General features: G+C 34.4%; 3 protein-coding genes across 5 annotated transcripts; all 3 read left to right on the top strand.

Moving 5' to 3' along the window:
- Positions 1 to 1,436: 1,436 nt before the first annotated feature.
- LOC126653498 (F-box/kelch-repeat protein At3g61590) lies at positions 1,437 to 4,268 on the top strand. The gene is made up of 2 exons (XM_050347402.2): positions 1,437 to 1,780; positions 2,794 to 4,268. Exon 2 carries the CDS (start codon positions 2,811 to 2,813, stop codon positions 4,026 to 4,028), a length of 1,218 nt encoding a protein of 405 aa, XP_050203359.1. The 5' UTR covers positions 1,437 to 1,780; positions 2,794 to 2,810; the 3' UTR covers positions 4,029 to 4,268.
- Positions 4,269 to 6,600: 2,332 nt separating this feature from the next.
- Positions 6,601 to 8,971, top strand: LOC126688173 (putative phosphatidylinositol 4-phosphate 5-kinase 11). Of its 3 annotated transcripts, none has more exons than XM_050382779.2 (8): positions 6,601 to 6,973; positions 7,079 to 7,247; positions 7,338 to 7,448; positions 7,526 to 7,713; positions 7,812 to 7,903; positions 8,161 to 8,311; positions 8,384 to 8,671; positions 8,750 to 8,971. In XM_050382779.2, the coding sequence occupies exons 1-8, from the start codon at positions 6,828 to 6,830 to the stop codon at positions 8,778 to 8,780; spliced, it is 1,176 nt and encodes a 391-aa protein (XP_050238736.1). In that variant the 5' UTR covers positions 6,601 to 6,827; the 3' UTR covers positions 8,781 to 8,971. The 3 variants fall into 3 exon arrangements, with proteins under 3 accessions (XP_050238736.1, XP_050238737.1, XP_050238735.1); XM_050382780.2 differs by having other exon boundaries at positions 6,603 to 6,973; positions 8,155 to 8,311; positions 8,758 to 8,971; XM_050382778.2 differs by having other exon boundaries at positions 6,604 to 6,973; positions 8,155 to 8,311.
- Positions 8,972 to 10,313: 1,342 nt separating this feature from the next.
- On the top strand, positions 10,314 to 12,980 carry LOC126653747 (uncharacterized protein At5g41620-like). The gene is made up of 3 exons (XM_050347685.2): positions 10,314 to 10,830; positions 11,271 to 11,396; positions 11,501 to 12,980. Exons 1-3 carry the CDS (start codon positions 10,471 to 10,473, stop codon positions 12,752 to 12,754), a joined length of 1,740 nt encoding a protein of 579 aa, XP_050203642.1. The 5' UTR covers positions 10,314 to 10,470; the 3' UTR covers positions 12,755 to 12,980.
- The last annotated feature ends 4,494 nt before the right edge of the window (positions 12,981 to 17,474 follow it).

Below are 17,474 nucleotides of genomic sequence, written 5' to 3'. Positions count from 1 at the left end.
AAAAGTAGCTCAAAAACATAAAAATACCAAAATGAAAATCTCACTCATCCTCTAAAAAAAACTTAATTCTTGGTATAAAATAGGTAATTAGAAAGATTAGGAGGGCTAATTTCATACTTTTTGATACTTTTTTTTGACTTAAAATAGGGAAAAGAGTTGATTCATTAGGCAAAAGATGTAAAGAAGAAAGATTAGAATTTCTTTAAATTTATTTGAACTTGAGGGGTCATATTTACAATTTATATTGTTTATTGTAAAATGAACAGTATAGATAAAAAAAGTATAATTTTAATTAAATTAATCTATATTAAATAAATAGTATAAATCGTGAACATGATTCCGGGAATCTCAATCCAAAGAAGAAGGGTGAAAAGGAAGCATCAGGGCCAAAGGATTCACTTTCTTTGGCTACTGTTAGAAGAAAAATTATTGCACGCAACCGTTGCGCCATGTCATTCGTGCAACAAACCAATTGTGCGTTAGCCATGTGGAAAATTGAATGATAAAAAAAATAAGTAATAATTAAAAGATTCCCTATCGCAAATGCTCATTGGCTTGATGTAAAAATGACGTGGCGCAACGGTTGCATGGGATAAACACTCCTGTTAGAAAGCCAATGTGGGCAAAAAGAGGAAAAAAAAGTTAACCCCATGTGCAAAATTGGTATCTACTAACCAGCTCATGACTGGGTAAAGTATATACCAAAACCCAAGAAATGGGAAACACAATTCACAAACAAATTGCAATCAAAGAGATGGAAGAAGAACAGTAATGCTGACATAACGTTTTTATTTTACACGAAAAATTTGAGTTAATTTATCAATTTCTGAAAGTTAAAAAGAAAAAGAAAATGTGAGGGTATAATGAGTAAGACAGCATTATTCTTTTCTCCCTTTTGATAATGGACAAAATACACAAAATATACCGATAAACTATAGCTTAAATTAGGCTGAACATCGGTCGGTTTGATTTTTTTCATCGACAAAAACTGAGTACATTGAAATTTTGTGAATGATCAAGAAAACTGTTACTTTTTTTTTTCATTAAAAATTTCTCTTCAATAAATAATTAAAATATAAAAAATTATACAATACAATTATTACACCATATTATCTATACAACAAAATAATACTAGTATTTTAGCTCTGTGAAAAATTAAATGATAAAAAAAATGTGTATGCCATATGGGTTGTGCCATATCATATTCATAACAAACCAATGAACATTTGCAATAGAAAATATTTTAATTATTTTTTTTATTTTTTCCTATAAAAATAAATTAAAAAATTTCATATTTCAAATGTTTACGGTTTATTATAAAAAGAACGTGGCGGAACGGTAACATACAATAAACACTCTTTAAAAAAACACCCAAAATGCGTTTTAACGTTTTTTTCTTTAAAATTGAGCTTATTAAGGCAATAGCTGTTGCTTGATTAACACCTCATGTCCCTTCATCTTCACCATCTTCATGTTTTTAACGCAGACACGCGCCGACACGCGTTCCACTAAAAAGCAAGAAAAACAACACACTTTCCTTCCCTTATAGAAAAACCGCCTTCTCTCATAATTCCCTGCCTGTCGTTTTTACTATATCTTCGAACCAAACCCAAACCCAAACTAAACCAAACCCATTTCTCTCTCTTTAATTCTCTCAAATGGGCTGCTTTAGCATCGCTCACCACCCAAATCTCCAGCGACTCATGTCATCGTTATCTCCCCTTTTGCATTTCTCTTGTTTTTTTCTTTGAATCTGAACAAAACCCAGCTCAAAAAGCAGGTGGGTTTTTCATTTTTTATCTAAATTTATTTGCTTTATGTTTTTTGAGCTGTTATTTCTGTAGTGGGTGTTTTTCTGTGATCTGTCTGTTTTTTGTAATGTTTGGTTTAGTTATTGATGGGAATGTTTTTTTTACAAAGTGGGGCTTTGATTTTGACTGAAAACTAAGCTTGCCCTGATTTCTTTTACCTCTACCTAACATTTTTCTATTATTTAGGGTCTGATGTTTAAATTAAGATTAATTGTGTTGGATCAGTTAAAAAACTTGTTCTTGTAAGAATTGTTGTTCAAAATACTATCGTTTTTGCTTTATAATTCTTGTCTGTAGTTATAACTTAGTGATTAATGTGTGATATGGGAAATGATAAGTTTTGAATTTCAGGTTTTTTTTGCCCCTGTTTAATTTTTTGGTTTCTTGTATTGATTATTGAGTAGTTTTTGCTTCTGGGTATGCATTAAAAGTTGTTTTAGTTTCTTATTCACTGTGCTAGAGATATGATAAAGAGTTGTTCTTTCGTGTTTAATATTAATCCGTTCTTGAAATCTTTTATTTTGTTTGTTTAGTGGTTTTTAGCATTTATGAGATGAGATTTGATTTTGTTATGGATAATAAAGAGCAATGGTAATAGCTAGTTAGGGTGGTGTCAGATTCTGATATATTCATTTACTTTGGGTATCTACAATCTGGAATTTTAAAGAAAATGAGACCTTAATCAGAGATATGGAAGATGGTCTGATTATGACTACGGTTCCTATACTTAGCTTTGTTTGCTTTTTAGGTTCGGTTATTAATGCAATGTCATTGTTGCACGGCTCTGTTTCTCCCTTGGAAGTGATCTGACGGCTGTGTAGTAATGCAAGATTCCTTTTGCCTCTCCTGTCCTTTAATCCTTGTTGCCAATACAACACTGTTTAACTCTTTAGTAGTCATAAATTTTGAATTTTGCTTGAACTTCTTTTGTTCATGATGAGGAGTTTTGTGTAAATTGTTTTGATTTTGTTCCGTTTTGCAGTTCGTTGCCTGTTCATCATGGAGGGAGAGACGTCGTGGATCAATGATTGCTATGATGATGTGGCGAGAGATGTTGAGGATTTTGATTCGTTCTCAGAGCTTAGTGATGAATGCAATAAAGAAAATAATGCAATTTCTCTGGACTTAATTTTACCTGATGATTTGTTGGAACGGATTCTGGCGTATCTTCCCATCGCTAGCATCTTCAGAGCAGGTTCTGTGTGTAAAAGATGGCGTGAGATCGTTAGTTCGAGGAGGTTTTTATGGAACTTCTCGCGTGTTCTGTCACAAAAGCCGTGGTACTTTATGTTTACAAGCTCGGATGAACCTGTTGGCTATGCCTATGATCCAATTCTTCGGAAATGGTATGGCATCGATCTCCCCTGGATCGAAACATCCAATTTGTCTATTGCTTCATCTTGTGGTTTGGTTTGCTTCATGGACAACGACAGGAGAAGCAAGTTATATGTCTGCAACCCTATCACCAAATTCTGCAAGAAGCTCGAGGAGCCGTTGGGTTTAAAAATTGCTGATTACAGTGCACTTGCAATTTCAGTTGACAGAATTGCACACGGGTATACAATATCGATTGTGAAGTCTAAAGAAGTCCCGGGAAACTTTTTTCAGTGGGATCTCACTATTTATACTTACGATTCTGATACGCGGATGTGGCTGACTTCCTGGAGTGAGGTTATGACAGGGTGGAGAAGCGGCCACGAGAGTGTGATCTGCGGTGGGGTTTTGTATGTTTTAATCTACTCAACCGGAGGCGGTATGCCAGAGAATCGTCACGGTTTAATCACGTACAATCTCTCCAGTCGATCTTCTCACGGTCTGTTAATAATGAGTTTCATCCCAGTACCGTGTCCGCTTACTTGTGGCCGTTTGATGAATTTGAAGGATAAGCTGGTAATGGTGGGCGGAATTGGTAAACCTGATCGTCCTGACATAATTAAGGGTATCGGTATATGGATCCTGAACGGTAGAGAATGGCAAGAGATGGGCCGTATGCCGCACAAGTATTTCCAAGGATTTGGGGAGTTGGACGACGTATTCGGTAGCAGCGGCACGGATGAGCTTATATACATCCAGAGTTATGGAGCTCCAGCTCTTCTTGTTTTTGACATGAATCTGAAACAATGGAAGTGGTCACAGAAATGCCCGGTGACAAAGAGGTTCCCACTTCAGCTCTTTACTGGTTTTTGCTTCGAACCCAGGCTTGAGATTGAGCCATAAATGTTACTAATTTATATGAAAGTGGCTGTGTTGGCAACTTTCTGTGAGATGCCTATATTTTAAATTTTGTTTGTTTTAGCTCTGATTTTTAATCATTACGAAATTTGTTCTGGAAAAGTTCATAGAAAATGTAACAGCAGATAGAGCTGCTCATTCATGAAGATGAGAATATTATTTTTTGCATCCACTACAAATTTTTCATGATGACAAAAAAATTGTGATGATCTGTCCTCTGTTAAACTGCCTTTTGCAGCTTCACAGTCTGAAATGGGTTCTCATACCACTTAATTTTTGTCATATTTTGGTGTTTTTTTTCTCTTATGAGTTGATGATATGAGAAATTATCCAATGCAACTAATATGCCATGTCAAATTCTTACATTTTTTCCTTTGTTTTTCATTTTCCAACATTTAATTGGTCGGGTACATCAAAAAGTTTATGAACCTGTATATATAAAAACTTCTCTTATAAATATGTTTTTTTTTTGATTGCCCTCTTATAAATATGTAAATTGCTTTTAGACATGTTGATTGTTTTAAATAGATTAAGTAAAATATATAAACGTTAAGAAGTGTATCGTAAAATAATGTGGCATATTTCTTGCGAATAATTACTCGATAATTATCTTTGCACCGCGAAAAGAGCTATAATTTTTTTGTTTTGTTGGGTGAAGTAGCCTGAAGCAACTAGCAAAGTTGCTTTCATATGTGATGCGAAGAATCTGTGTAATACTATGAAAACTGAAAAGCAATGCTATGTACCACAACTTTTACATTTTAACTTTTTGTTCAATAGGAGTAAAATATGACTGTTCCATGCACTTAAAAGTACAACTCGAAAGCAAAGTCCAATAATTTTCATTCTATATACAATTGAGATACTTACCATAAATACTGGCTCCATCTGGGCTTTCTGGCTCGATCATATTTCTCTTGGGCCCTCTGATATATAGGCCCATATATGTAAACACCATTTTGCAATTAATTGTTACCAAAACATTATAAATTTATCAAATTTGTTCTAAATATAATATTATAATTTATGAAATCAAGGAAAATATTCTGTTTATAATCTTTTTATTTATTTTATGAATATAACATTATTTCTCAATTTTATAATTACACCAATACAATTCTTCAATTAAATTTACAGTGTCATATATATTCTTAGAAGAAAATGTAATTAATTATAAATTTCTACATTCTTAGAAAGTAAAATACAATCAAAAAACTTTTATTAATATATATTTAGTTTTGTATAATAATTTTTTTTAAATAGTAATCAGTTATTAGTTAAAATTAAATATGAAAAAAGAAAGAATATTTATTATGGATTAAAAGATAAATTACTGAAAAATTTAAATCAATCTTAAAATAAACAAAAATTAAATGAAGTTGCTATAGTGCATGATGTATTTGTATTAAATTTGTGTTTTTTACATGTGGTGCCAGACTTAAACAATTACTCTAATTAAATATTGATGTGGATGAAAAAAAGTTGGGTACGTGCCCACATGAATTTTCACTGAAACTCAGATTTAAAATATAAATATTAAATTTAAAGGCAAGTTGACAAATTTCATTTTAATGTTAGCTACAGTTTGTAGCTAACATTAAAATGAAATTTGTCGTCCCCCATTGGAAATGACTTAAAGGTCTAGGAGAGTTTATGGGCTTTTATTTATTTGTAAATTATGCAGAGATGTGCTCTTAAGAATGACAGGATTGTAAACGAGTCCTGTCCAAAATATATCAAAGATCGAGCTTGAATTCGAGTGTGTAATATAAATTCGAAAGGAATCAAAAATTTAAATTTGGTATCGGGCACCATCCTTAAATTATAAAAAAAATTATTAAAAAGTTATTATATTTGCAGTATCATTTTTAGTATAGAATTTAACTAATTAAGGTGATTTATCTTTAAATTTGAACATGTAAAAATCAATATAGTAAAAATATAAAATAATTATTTTATGCGTGTAGGAGACTCGTTTACACTCGCAGGCCTCTCTAATTTATATTCGAGTTTAGCTCAAAGTAAAATTCGAATAGCTCAAACTCGAGTTCGATTTAAACTTTTTAAATTAATCTCAATTTCCTTTTCGAATCGATACTAAGTAACTCGCGAAATGTTAACATTTGAATTTTTTTTGTTAAGATATTAAAAAATAATAATGCGACCACCAAACCCATCCTTGTTTATAGTTGAACATGTAATTGTTGCCTGATTTTGAATCAAAATTCTGCAATTTGTTTATCAAAAGAACATACAATTCGGAAGGAATAAGACTTTTTATGTCTTGACGACCTTGACCAGCAAATTAACAATAATATTGTTAAGCTGAAAATTTGCATTTCGGACCAAAAAATTAAACAAATTAATGAAAAACTCGTCTGTTTTGAACAAGTCCTTTTAGTTTATTGTTGAATTAAATTGGTTAAACCAAGCTAAGATAAACGAATTATTAATTGACTCATGACTAAGTCAGGCGCCAAATTCCCCCTTTTTTTTCGATTCACGACCCGAAAAACATAACTGAAATAACAGTGTCACTGGTAATAACCTAACTTTTCAAGAATCATAAAAACAAAAAACCGCTGCACCAAACGTATATAAACTCGTCGCACATTTTAATATTTTCACAACATATCTTAATGTTACTCAATTCTTGAAGAACAAAATCTACCCTTGGCTTCTCTGATTTAGGATAAAAAAAACCCCAATTTTCTTAATTGGGGTTTTTTTTAACATCCTCTACAATCAGAAATTTTCGCTTGTTTTTGAAAATAAAAAAATTTAATGGCGGAGACAAAAGATCATAAAAATTCGTCGGATGCAACAAAAGATGTCCGATGCAAAAGGGTGCAATACCATCTCGACGAATCTAATTATCATGGCAGAATTACCGAGCTAGAATGGAAGGATTATTGTCCTGATATTTTCAGGTTTTTTTTCTATTTCCAATTTTATAAATTTTCTGAATATCAATCGGACATTGTTTTGTTTTTTGCATTCTTAATGTAATAATTGTAATTTTGATTGTATAACAGAAACATTCAAGAGCACGAGAGGATGATTAATTCCGGTGAATACGCTATGTTGCTGTGTTCGAAGGACATCCTGAAGGAGGTTTCTTCGCCAGGAAAACCAGGTCGTCTGATTGTTCTATCCACCGACGGACGGTTCGTGATCAAAATCCTGAGAAAATCTGAAATGAAGGTGAAACGGAGACCACTTCAAAATTAGGGTTTTCTGTAATTTTAATTTAGATTTTTAAGCCATTCTGACAAGCCCTGATTCATTGCATAGGTAATCCTGGAAACTCTTCAGAATTACTGTGGACATGTGAAGAGGAATAATTCTTCACTATTGCTCAGATTGTACGGACTTCATTCTGTTAGACAACTCGGAGGTCTTAAGGTAAACTAGATTCTGATGTTGTTTTCATTTCTATATCGTTTTAATGGCGGAGTTAATCATTGTTTCTGTATCAACAGGTTTACTTCACTATTTTTGCAAATCCTATTCCACTGGATAGGAACATTTTCGGAGTTTATAGTCTCAAAGGCTCGTCGAAAGGACGAAAGGTTCAGAAATATAGAGTTGATGAGTACATCATTCATAAGGATTCAGATTTTGATTTTTGCTTTTACCTGAATCCATTGGTTAGAGAAAGACTCTTAGCGTAAGTTAATTTCGTAACAGGCGAAATCAAGATTGTTTTTCCTACTAATTAATTAACATTCTTACTGATCTTAAATTTTCGTATCGTTTCTCCAACAGGCAAATCAAGATTGATTGTGAATTTCTAGAGGCGGCTGGTATAATTGAATACAGTCTTTTAATCGGTTTAGCTATGCAAACTTCATATACTGGTAAGACCTTATACTCAAGAACTTTGTCGTGTTTTGTAATTACAATACGAACTGCAAAATTCGACACTGTCAAACACGAACTATCAATGTGAATGCTGAGACTATATATTTTTCTTGATAATTTTTTATGTTTGATATTGATAAGATTTAAAGTTTAGGTTGTAACTACAGAACATGTTAAAGTTTAACTCTAATTTAAACACTGCAGGCTTAATTCTTTATTTTCTTATGTTTTCTTGATACTTCTGAAGGTTCAGTGGATAGCCCAAGTATATACAGCAAGAACTCGATCTCTGCATCTTCTTCTCCCGCACCTTCATCTGATAGCGACACTATCTCTAGCTGCTCTTCAGATGAATTTGAGGATTCGCAATTGAGTTTCGCTGATGCCTGCACGGAGCCTAATAGGTAAACCGGATCTTTTAACTTGAAATATCACAATTTGAACGGTAACTTACGACATGCTTATTACAATTGCAGCCCTGAAATGAGGAGAAGCTGTAGAGGAATGGCTGCACGCGCAGTACGAACAAATACGACAGGAGGAGAGTCACCGGAAAGCTTCAGCGTAATGTTATATTTTCAAGTTGTGGACTTCTATAACAAGTTCAATGTGTACAAGCGTATTGAGCATCTTTACAAATCAATCCAATTTGATTCGAAATCAATCTCTGCTATAAAGCCGCCCGATTATTCCAGTCGCTTCCAAGATTTCCTTGAACAAATATTTCTCATAGAAGATTCTGTGGATTTCGCAACTGCCAATTGGTAATTCACATTGCACGAAATATCTATGCATTTCTCGACACCTTAAATATTTATTTATTGATTGATTCTTTGCATCAGGAATTCAGATCAAGGCCGCAAATGTTTATGATCGAGAACTTGGAAATCATTGTTTTTATTTCGCCGATTAGTAATATAAAATTTGTAACCATTCAAACATGGGATGTGAATCATGAAAATGACAGGCACGTCTTTGTTGAATGAATTCTTTGTAATATTGTATTATTATGCATGTTTCATGAAATGGAAACAATAAAAAAAAAGTATGTCTTGATTATTTCATATTTGCAGTTTCTTTCTACAAACTACCATATCCTGTATGGAAAATAATTATAATATAGTTTACTCATACTCATGCAATATAGTATAACTTTTCAAAAACTCTTTTTGTTTTGGATCAAATATATTTGGGATATTGTGAGTATTTATGAGTTTATATTTGTATTTGCAGGCCTTTTGGACCACACGAAACATATATTAAGTGGTCCATTTTTGGAGTCTTGCGGTCCTTTTTTCACTGTCAAGACATAATACACATTTTTAAGATGTGATAATTGATTCAAATTAAAGGCATTAGTGACTAATTAATTCGAGTTGCTTGCTATTTGTACAAGATGACCAGTATTAGTATAAAATAATGGCATAAAATTATGGTTTTAAAAGAAACAACAGCACGAGAAAATCTGGTTGTTTCTGACAGGCTTTACTGGAAAAAATTGAAGTGAGTTTCGGATTTGAGTTTGATTATTATAGGGCTACATGTCTGTTTGGGTCAGTGATCAACACAAAAATACCGCATGGTCAATAACTTATTGTTAATATCTAATCTTGGCCCCAGATAGATACTTGCTCATCATTGTATAACTTAATTATTATACCTGGTATTACTATGGTTTAGCACTATTAATTTTAGAAGCTCATTACGAATGAATATATATTAGCAATTCAGACAAAAAAAAAAGAAAATATATTAGCAATCATTTCATCTGTAAATTAATCATAGTTAAGCATATTTGTAATGGCCATATATTTGGGAAATCCGTCTATTATTTTCAACTTTTTATTTTTATATTCAAATTATATAATATATATTAAAAGGTTATTGTCATAATATATTTTAGAAGCTATTTACTGAGTTTTGCCATATATATAATTATAATTATTTGATTTTTTAAAATTTCAAAATCATTTAATTATTTTAGATAACACACTCCTTCTTAAGTAGATGACTGTAATTTCATTTAAATATTTATTATTTAAAGGGTTATATAAGTATATATATTTATAATTTAAAGCGAATAATAATATTTTTTTGGTAGGTATAATTTCAATTAGATAGACAAATAAAATAAACAGATAGAATAATGATTGATATTTTTTAAAATTGGCTTAAGGTCTGAAAAACTACCGACCTTTCAATTTTTTTTCAATTGCACCCTCACCTTGTAATTTCTTCAATAGCACCCTATTTCGTATTTTTGGCTTTCAATAGCACCCCGTTGGTCGGACAAATTAAAATAAAGGAGTAACATGTATCAAAAAATTGAAAAAAGAAAATGTTTATTAAAAAATTATAAAAAAGAAATAGTAACAAATTAGAAATAGAAGGAAAGCCACGTATGTAAAAGTTTCAGTCGGCCAAGAAACAGAGTGAGAAAGAGGAAACTAACAGTCGCAGACAAAATAAGTGAAAAGAAATTGAAAGCTGAAAGAAGAAGAAGAAGCCGGAGTTTCAAATTTGAAGACAAATGGGAAGAACAGAGTAAGGTCTGGTGAAAGTTATGGCGGAGAGACAAAGAAACGGCAAAAAGAATGAAGAAACGGAGCCGAAGAAGAAGAGTAAGACAAACTTAAAATTTAACGGAGGGCTGATACTGGTAGGCAAAACAGGCGGCCCATCTACACCGTCGCCTACTTGGCGGCTCGAGCTCTCTTCACTGGAGGCAAACAACAACAACCCTATTCAAGAATTTCTGAATACCAACTCTAATGTCTCCGCTAGAAAACTTTGCGCCAATCTTTGGGAGATTCAGCCCCACCTTCAATTTCCACTTTCTAAAACCCCCCATAATCTCGGTCCCAAAAAGAAGAACATTGAGCCTACCCATCTGGTTGACCCTCCTAATTCCCCACCTCATCAGGTCTGCTAATTTTGCTTTCTCTTTTGGCATTTTAAGGTTTTTTTATGCACATTTTGTTTGATTTTACTTCAGTGATGATATTTTGGTTGTTTTCTTTAAATAGTAGCCTAGTGATTTGACTGCTTACATAGTTGAGTGTTTTTATATAAAAATGTCTCCAAAATGCTTGTGCGTAGGGTCAATTAGAGACATTACTCTCTGTTTTTATGTCAATTAGGGATAATACTCTAATTATTGCTTTCTCATTATGTATATTGCTGTTTGGTAGACTTCAATCTTTCACTAATTACCTAAATTCGTTGCAATTGCTTAAATCATAGTTGTCATGTAGGTTTTCTGTTTGCAAAACTCTGTTACAATAGATTGTGAAACATTAAATAACATATTTAACTTTTGATAGTTTTTATCATATGGTAAGAATTTTATTCTGATAATTCCAGCAAGCAAGGGAAATTCCATCTAAAAGACGTGTTGCACAACAAACGAATCAACATCGGTCATCCGTTGATAGAAAGGGTCATGCCCTAAAGCCTCTATCTTCTGCCAGCTGTGATAGCTCTATGGAGGTAATGAAGTAGTTTCGCATTTCTGTTTCCCGTATGTTTCGCGTACAATATTTCAGTTACACGGCTGTTTTCCCCTGTTACTGAGAAGCCGTTCTTCTTCGCAGGTTGTTCCTTATAACCCTCGAACAGCTCCTAATAGGTCTTTGGACTTAAAGGGCAAGATGGTGGGTTCGAGTTATAGCCTCAAGACATCAGAGGAATTACTCAAGATACTGAATCGAATTTGGAGTCTAGAAGAAAAACAATCGTGCAATATGTCATCGTCAAAATCATTAAAACTGGAACTACAACATTCTCAATTGCAGATAAAGGAATTGCTGAAAGAGAGAGAAAGCAACAGGCAGGAAATGAATGACATAATGAAGGAAGTTGCGGAAGATAAAGTCGTAAGGAAAAATAAAATGCAAGATCGAATCAAAGATGTCATTCAGTCAGCACAAAAAGAGCTAGATTCTGAGAGGAAGTTAAGGAAGTACGTAGAAAGCCAGGACCGCAAGCTAGCTCGAGAGCTTTCTGAAGTTAAAAATGGTTTCTCCAATGCCTTGAAAGAACTAGAAAGAGAGAGGAAAGCAAGGATTTTGCTAGAAAATTTGTGCGATGAGTTTGCCGAGGGAATAAGGGATTACGAACAAGAAGTGCGATCCCTAATGCACAAACCTGAGATGCATCATATTGGTTGCGGAAAACCTGATAGCTTGGTTCTCCATATTTCAGAAGCATGGCTCGATGAGAGGATGCAAATGAGACTAGCAGATGCTAACAACGATTCCACTGAAAATAATACAATTGTAGACAAGTTAAGTCTGGATATAGAAACCTTTCTTGAAGCTAGACACCACAATGGATTAGAGAAAGATGATAGGTTTGGCAATGAGGCGATAAACAATCGGTCAAGGAGAGAATCGTTTCTTTTAAACGAGACCTTAAGTGCACCTCGAGATGGAGGGGATAGTGGTTCGCGTTTTGAACAAATGAAGAGTGCAGGTAAAAGACAGAGTACATGCAATTCTACACGAGCAGGTATTATGCCATCAGAATGCTATCTTGAGGAGAAAATGAATTCAAAACCTATGAAGCGAAAGGGCGGGTTAAGAAAAAATAACATAGCGGCATTGCAAGCACGATTTAGCTTAAATAGAAATCAGTCAACGTCATCCGAAGGTGACAGAATTCATCCTGAAAGTGAAATCAAGGAAGATACTTGCGTTGAGCCAGTTCTTGCAAGTCCCGTGCAGAAGTGGATGTCGAAGTTGGCATCTCCGGAATTTGATAAATCTGAAACTTTAAAGGAAAAGCTACTTGAAGCAAGATTAGAAGGTCAGAAATCTCGATCCAGAATCGCTAAAGCTGTGTTTTGAGACATGTAATTATGTTAGTTAGATATGTCTGAAATAGCATTAAGCTTTCTTGCTATTACATTTTGTTCTGCAGTGTTTAAGATTAGCGTAGGTAAGTGAAATGTTAGTATTGCAGTTGTAAATTATGGAACTAATTTTGTAGATGCAAATGAAAACTATTTCCAGAAATGTAATAGCTTTTGTTTGTTTTAATGAAATTAGGCCAATCTAAAACACTTTCTAATCATGTTTTTCTCTGAGACGACAGCTTAAATAATGCAGTGTACTTAAAATAAGGTGTTATAATGTGATTGGCTAGTCTATGGAAATTCGGTAGACTTGGTTTATCTAAGAATTTCTCTTCAATCGGGACATTTCTGTTATTGTCGGTGACGACAGGTAGTTTGTGAGGGAAGAAATTGAAGTAATGCAAGTGAAAGAGACAATCAGACAACAGAAGTAATGGTAATAAAATTGAATTGGGAAAACGGCATGTCAATGAAGTTTCAAACAAGGAAAACGACAGCTCCTTTATCAGGAATGAGAGGAAGGCATCCAATTTCCGAAAAACAATCAGCCATTTCCATTTGTATTGTTCAGAAAAATCATCCAACCTACAAACTATTTGCCTTTTCAACATAACTATTGATCAATTAATCCTAAAATTAAACTTACTATAGATCAACCCTTTGAATTTATACAGTTTGATCAGACTAACTGATAAAATTAGAGAACTGATTTATAATTAAAGTAGAGTTAAAAATAATTGATACTTTTGATTATAATATATAACATAAATTGATTTTAATTATTTAGTAATGTGAACTATATGTGGAATCCATTATAATCATCCATATATATCAATTTATTATTACATAGTATAATTTTAATTTTTCAATAATTCCAACTGAAAATGCTGTGCTTTGGTTGTTCATTGGACACAAAAAAATGCATTTTGTGAAAGAAAAGAATGCAAATATACATTCATGTCATACAAGAAATGCGAAGGACCATAATAGCTCATCAATGTACTTCTTTTTCCTTTTTTTGGTACATGTTATATATAGAATGTTCTGAACGGTTTCAAATTATAAAACAATTCATTTAAATTTTTTTACATTCAGATTGATCCTGTTCGAATCGTGTAATTGTTTTACGTAAGATAAATTCTAACTCTAATTTTCAAACAGCTATATATATGAGTATAATTTAAACTCATGACCTCTAAAAAACGCCTTACGAACTCACCGGTTGGCATTAGTATTTTGAGAATATATTTTTTTCTTATAATGGAGCCAATAGATATAATTTTGTGTGCCCGTCAAGTCTATCTTCAAGCATTTTTCTCCAATAAAATCTAAATACAAATTTTTCTTAGTTATTCCTTTAATAATTAGGTAGAAATTGATACTTTTCATTAAAATAGTTTTATAAACTAAAAAGAATAACATAGGCTTGTGTCATAATAATCAATAATCATCATACTTGCTAATACATTTTTATTTAATTTTTGATTTTATACAAGAAAAATTGGCTGGTTACTTTTGACCACTAATAAGCAAAATTAATACTATAACCAAATGATGCAATATGTTGTACTTTCTGTGCATTACCTAAAGTTAAATCAAAAGAAACCTGAAGCAGAGATGGAGTTGGTTGTTTAAATATAATGCTTGAAAGAAGAAGCATCGAATTTATAAAGAAAAAACAACACGTCAACAACCCACCATAACCAAATCATCTTTCATTTAAGTGTTTAATTACGTACCTAAAAATATTTTTGTTAGATCGATTAGTGACCGACAGAGACACCACTACTTTAATTTAAAATTTTAAGTGATTTAAGAGTGCATCAACATGTTTTAAAATCAATTTATTGTAAGCTTAGTTAACATCTCATGTCGACATCAATTGTTTTTTCTTTTTTTGATTTGACAACAATTGTTGATTATCTTTTTTTTTTTTTTTTTTACTCAGATAGAGTAGATATATATAGATAGAGCAGAAACACTATTACAAATACAAATCGTGGACCTAAGGAGCCCCAACTAAGTACAAGAACCTGGCCTTGGCCAATTGGGCCAAATTATGGGCTTCCTTATTCTCAGATCTGTTAATATAACTGAACTTACAAAAGTCGAAACACGGTTTTAATTGCCAAATGTCTTGACAAGTACCCCAGTTAACTGCTAAAGGGCATAAGCCCGAGTTAACAGCTTGGGATACTAGCTTGGCATCACCGAGAAAAAGAACTTTCTTCCACTGCATCCTTACTGACCAGCTCATCACCTCTCGGAGGGCTAGGAATTCAAGAATCCCTGGATCCCAAATAGATCTGAATATAGCAGAAAATCTTGCCAGAATGGCACCTTGAGAGTTGAACGCGATTCCTGCCACAGAGCCAAATTGTCTGCTCTTGTTTGTACCTGCATCATATTTCACTGTGATTACACTCTCCGGATAAGGATCTTGATCGATTTGACTGAATTCTGAATCTTGAAAGGAGGATGAGGCAGGCTGAATGGTTGTTGAAATACTGTCTTGAGCCACCACAAAATCCTCTCTACTCTTGATACTGAAGTTTACTGTTTCTTCTATAGACCAGATCGAATCATTGAAGATATATGCATTTCTGGCTTTCCAGATTGCCCAAAGAGTATGGCAGAAGAGTGATCTAGCATCCCCTGAACTATCCATTGAAGCAAGATCATTTGAGAGAGTGGTCCATACTTGATGAAACGGGGTGTCTTCGTCCATGTTAGGCCGAAGAGACAGAGGCGAAATAAGCCAGACTTTCCTCGCAAAGTCACAGAGGAAAAGGAGGTGGACACTGGTTTCTTGTTTACCACAATGAGCACAGACTATGTCCCCTTGAATTCTTTTGTTTAGGTTCACAGCTGTTGGCAGGCCCTCTAGAACAGCTCTCCAGATGAAAATCTTGATCTTATTTGGGATTTTCAACTCCCATAGAGATTTCCATTGCACCCGGGAGAGGATGGCACGGTGCTGAGTATGACTATCAGCCTCTTGGACATGGGCTAAGAAATACCCAGACTTAGCAGTGTACTCTCCTGAGACAGTGTGATGCCAAATCAGTCTGTCAGGCCTCGAGAAGATAGAGATGGGAATTGATTTGATCGCTTGAGCATCAGTTGGGATGAATAAGGAATTGAGTAGGTTTTCGTGCCAGCTTCTAGTTTGGCTGCTGATGAGTTCCTGAACATGAACAGGCACTTGATCTGGGGAAATGCCCTCCTTGAGACGAGGGGTGAACGGGTGTGAAGTGGGAAGCCAAGGGTCCAAAAGGGTCCTTATGTTCTGACCTGAATGGATTTGCCATCTGCAGCCCTTGTGCAGGAGAAGAAGCCCATAACTCAGACTTTGCCAACCCCAAGATGCTGAAGCAGTACGGCTTGCTTCCCATATGGATTTATTATGGAAATATCTGCCTTTAAGAACTTGGAATAGAAGGGATTCTGGATTATTGATGATTCGCCAGCATTGTTTCGCTAGGAGAGCTTGGTTGAAATGGGTGAAATCTCTGAATCCTAATCCCCCATCCCATTTGCTTCTCGTCAGCTTGTTCCAGGCTAGCCAACTGATCCCTTTTTTTGGATCTTCTTTTCCCCACCAGAAGTGAGCCATAAGGCTATTGATGCGCTTGCAAAGGATTTGGGGGAGTTTAAAGCACATCATGCAGAAAATAGGAATGGCCGACACCACTGCTTTTAACATCACTTCTTTGCCAGCTAACGACAAGCATTTACCCTTCCAAGAAGCTAAAGCCTGTTGGATTTTCTTTATAATGCTGCCAAAGGACTCCTGTTTGGATCGCAGGAGGAAAGGGGGTAATCCAAGATAGGTGCTCTCTGAACCTATGATTTGGACCCTGAGCATTGTGGATATCCTCTGTCTGAGCTCTTGGTCAGAATTTCTGCTGAACAAGACTGCAGATTTTTCATAGTTTATTAGCTGCCCACTTTTTTCGCCATATGAGTCTAGGATCCTTCTTAACTCCCTAATGGACTCCTGGGCAGCCTCTGTGAATACGATGGAGTCATCTGCGAAGAAAAGGTGGCTTATGACTGGGCCGTGTCTGGAGATTTTGATCCCTGATATGGTTTTATTGTCTACGGCCTTCTGAATATTGTGAGCCAATCCTTCAGCACATAATACAAACAAAAGAGGTGAAAGGGGATCACCCTGTCTCAGACCTCTTTCTGGTGCGAAAAAATCACAGACTTGACCATTTATGAGAACTGAATAAGTCACCGACGTAACACACTCCATTATCCAAGAGATGAATATGTCATGAAAACCCCATGCCTGTAGAATAGTGTGCAGATAACCCCATTCCACCCTGTCATACGCTTTGCTGATATCCAGCTTGAGTGCCAGGAATTTCTTGTTGCCTGATGCTCTGCGTTTGAGGTAGTGACTGACTTCATGAGCTATAAGGATGTTATCCGCTATCGATCTCCCTTTAATGAATGCATTTTGGGATTGTCCCATTATCAGGGGAAGGATTTTTTGAAGTCTTCGAGTGATGAGTTTAGAGATGATTTTATAATAGACAGTGCAAAGACTAATAGGTCTAAAGTCTTTTACTTCCTGAGCGCTGGCTATTTTTGGGATTAGGGCAATGAGAGTGTGGTTACTACTTTTCAACATCTTTCCACCTCTAAAGAACTCTTGGATGGAGTGTGTCACCTCTGCTCCCAAGGTTGTCCAATATTTTTGA

Source organism: Mercurialis annua, linkage group LG6 (genome assembly GCF_937616625.2).
Source record: "Mercurialis annua linkage group LG6, ddMerAnnu1.2, whole genome shotgun sequence".
NCBI classification, from domain to species: domain Eukaryota; kingdom Viridiplantae; phylum Streptophyta; class Magnoliopsida; order Malpighiales; family Euphorbiaceae; genus Mercurialis; species Mercurialis annua.
Note: the sequence above shows the minus strand (reverse complement) of the source record. Positions and strands in the feature narration are given on the sequence as shown.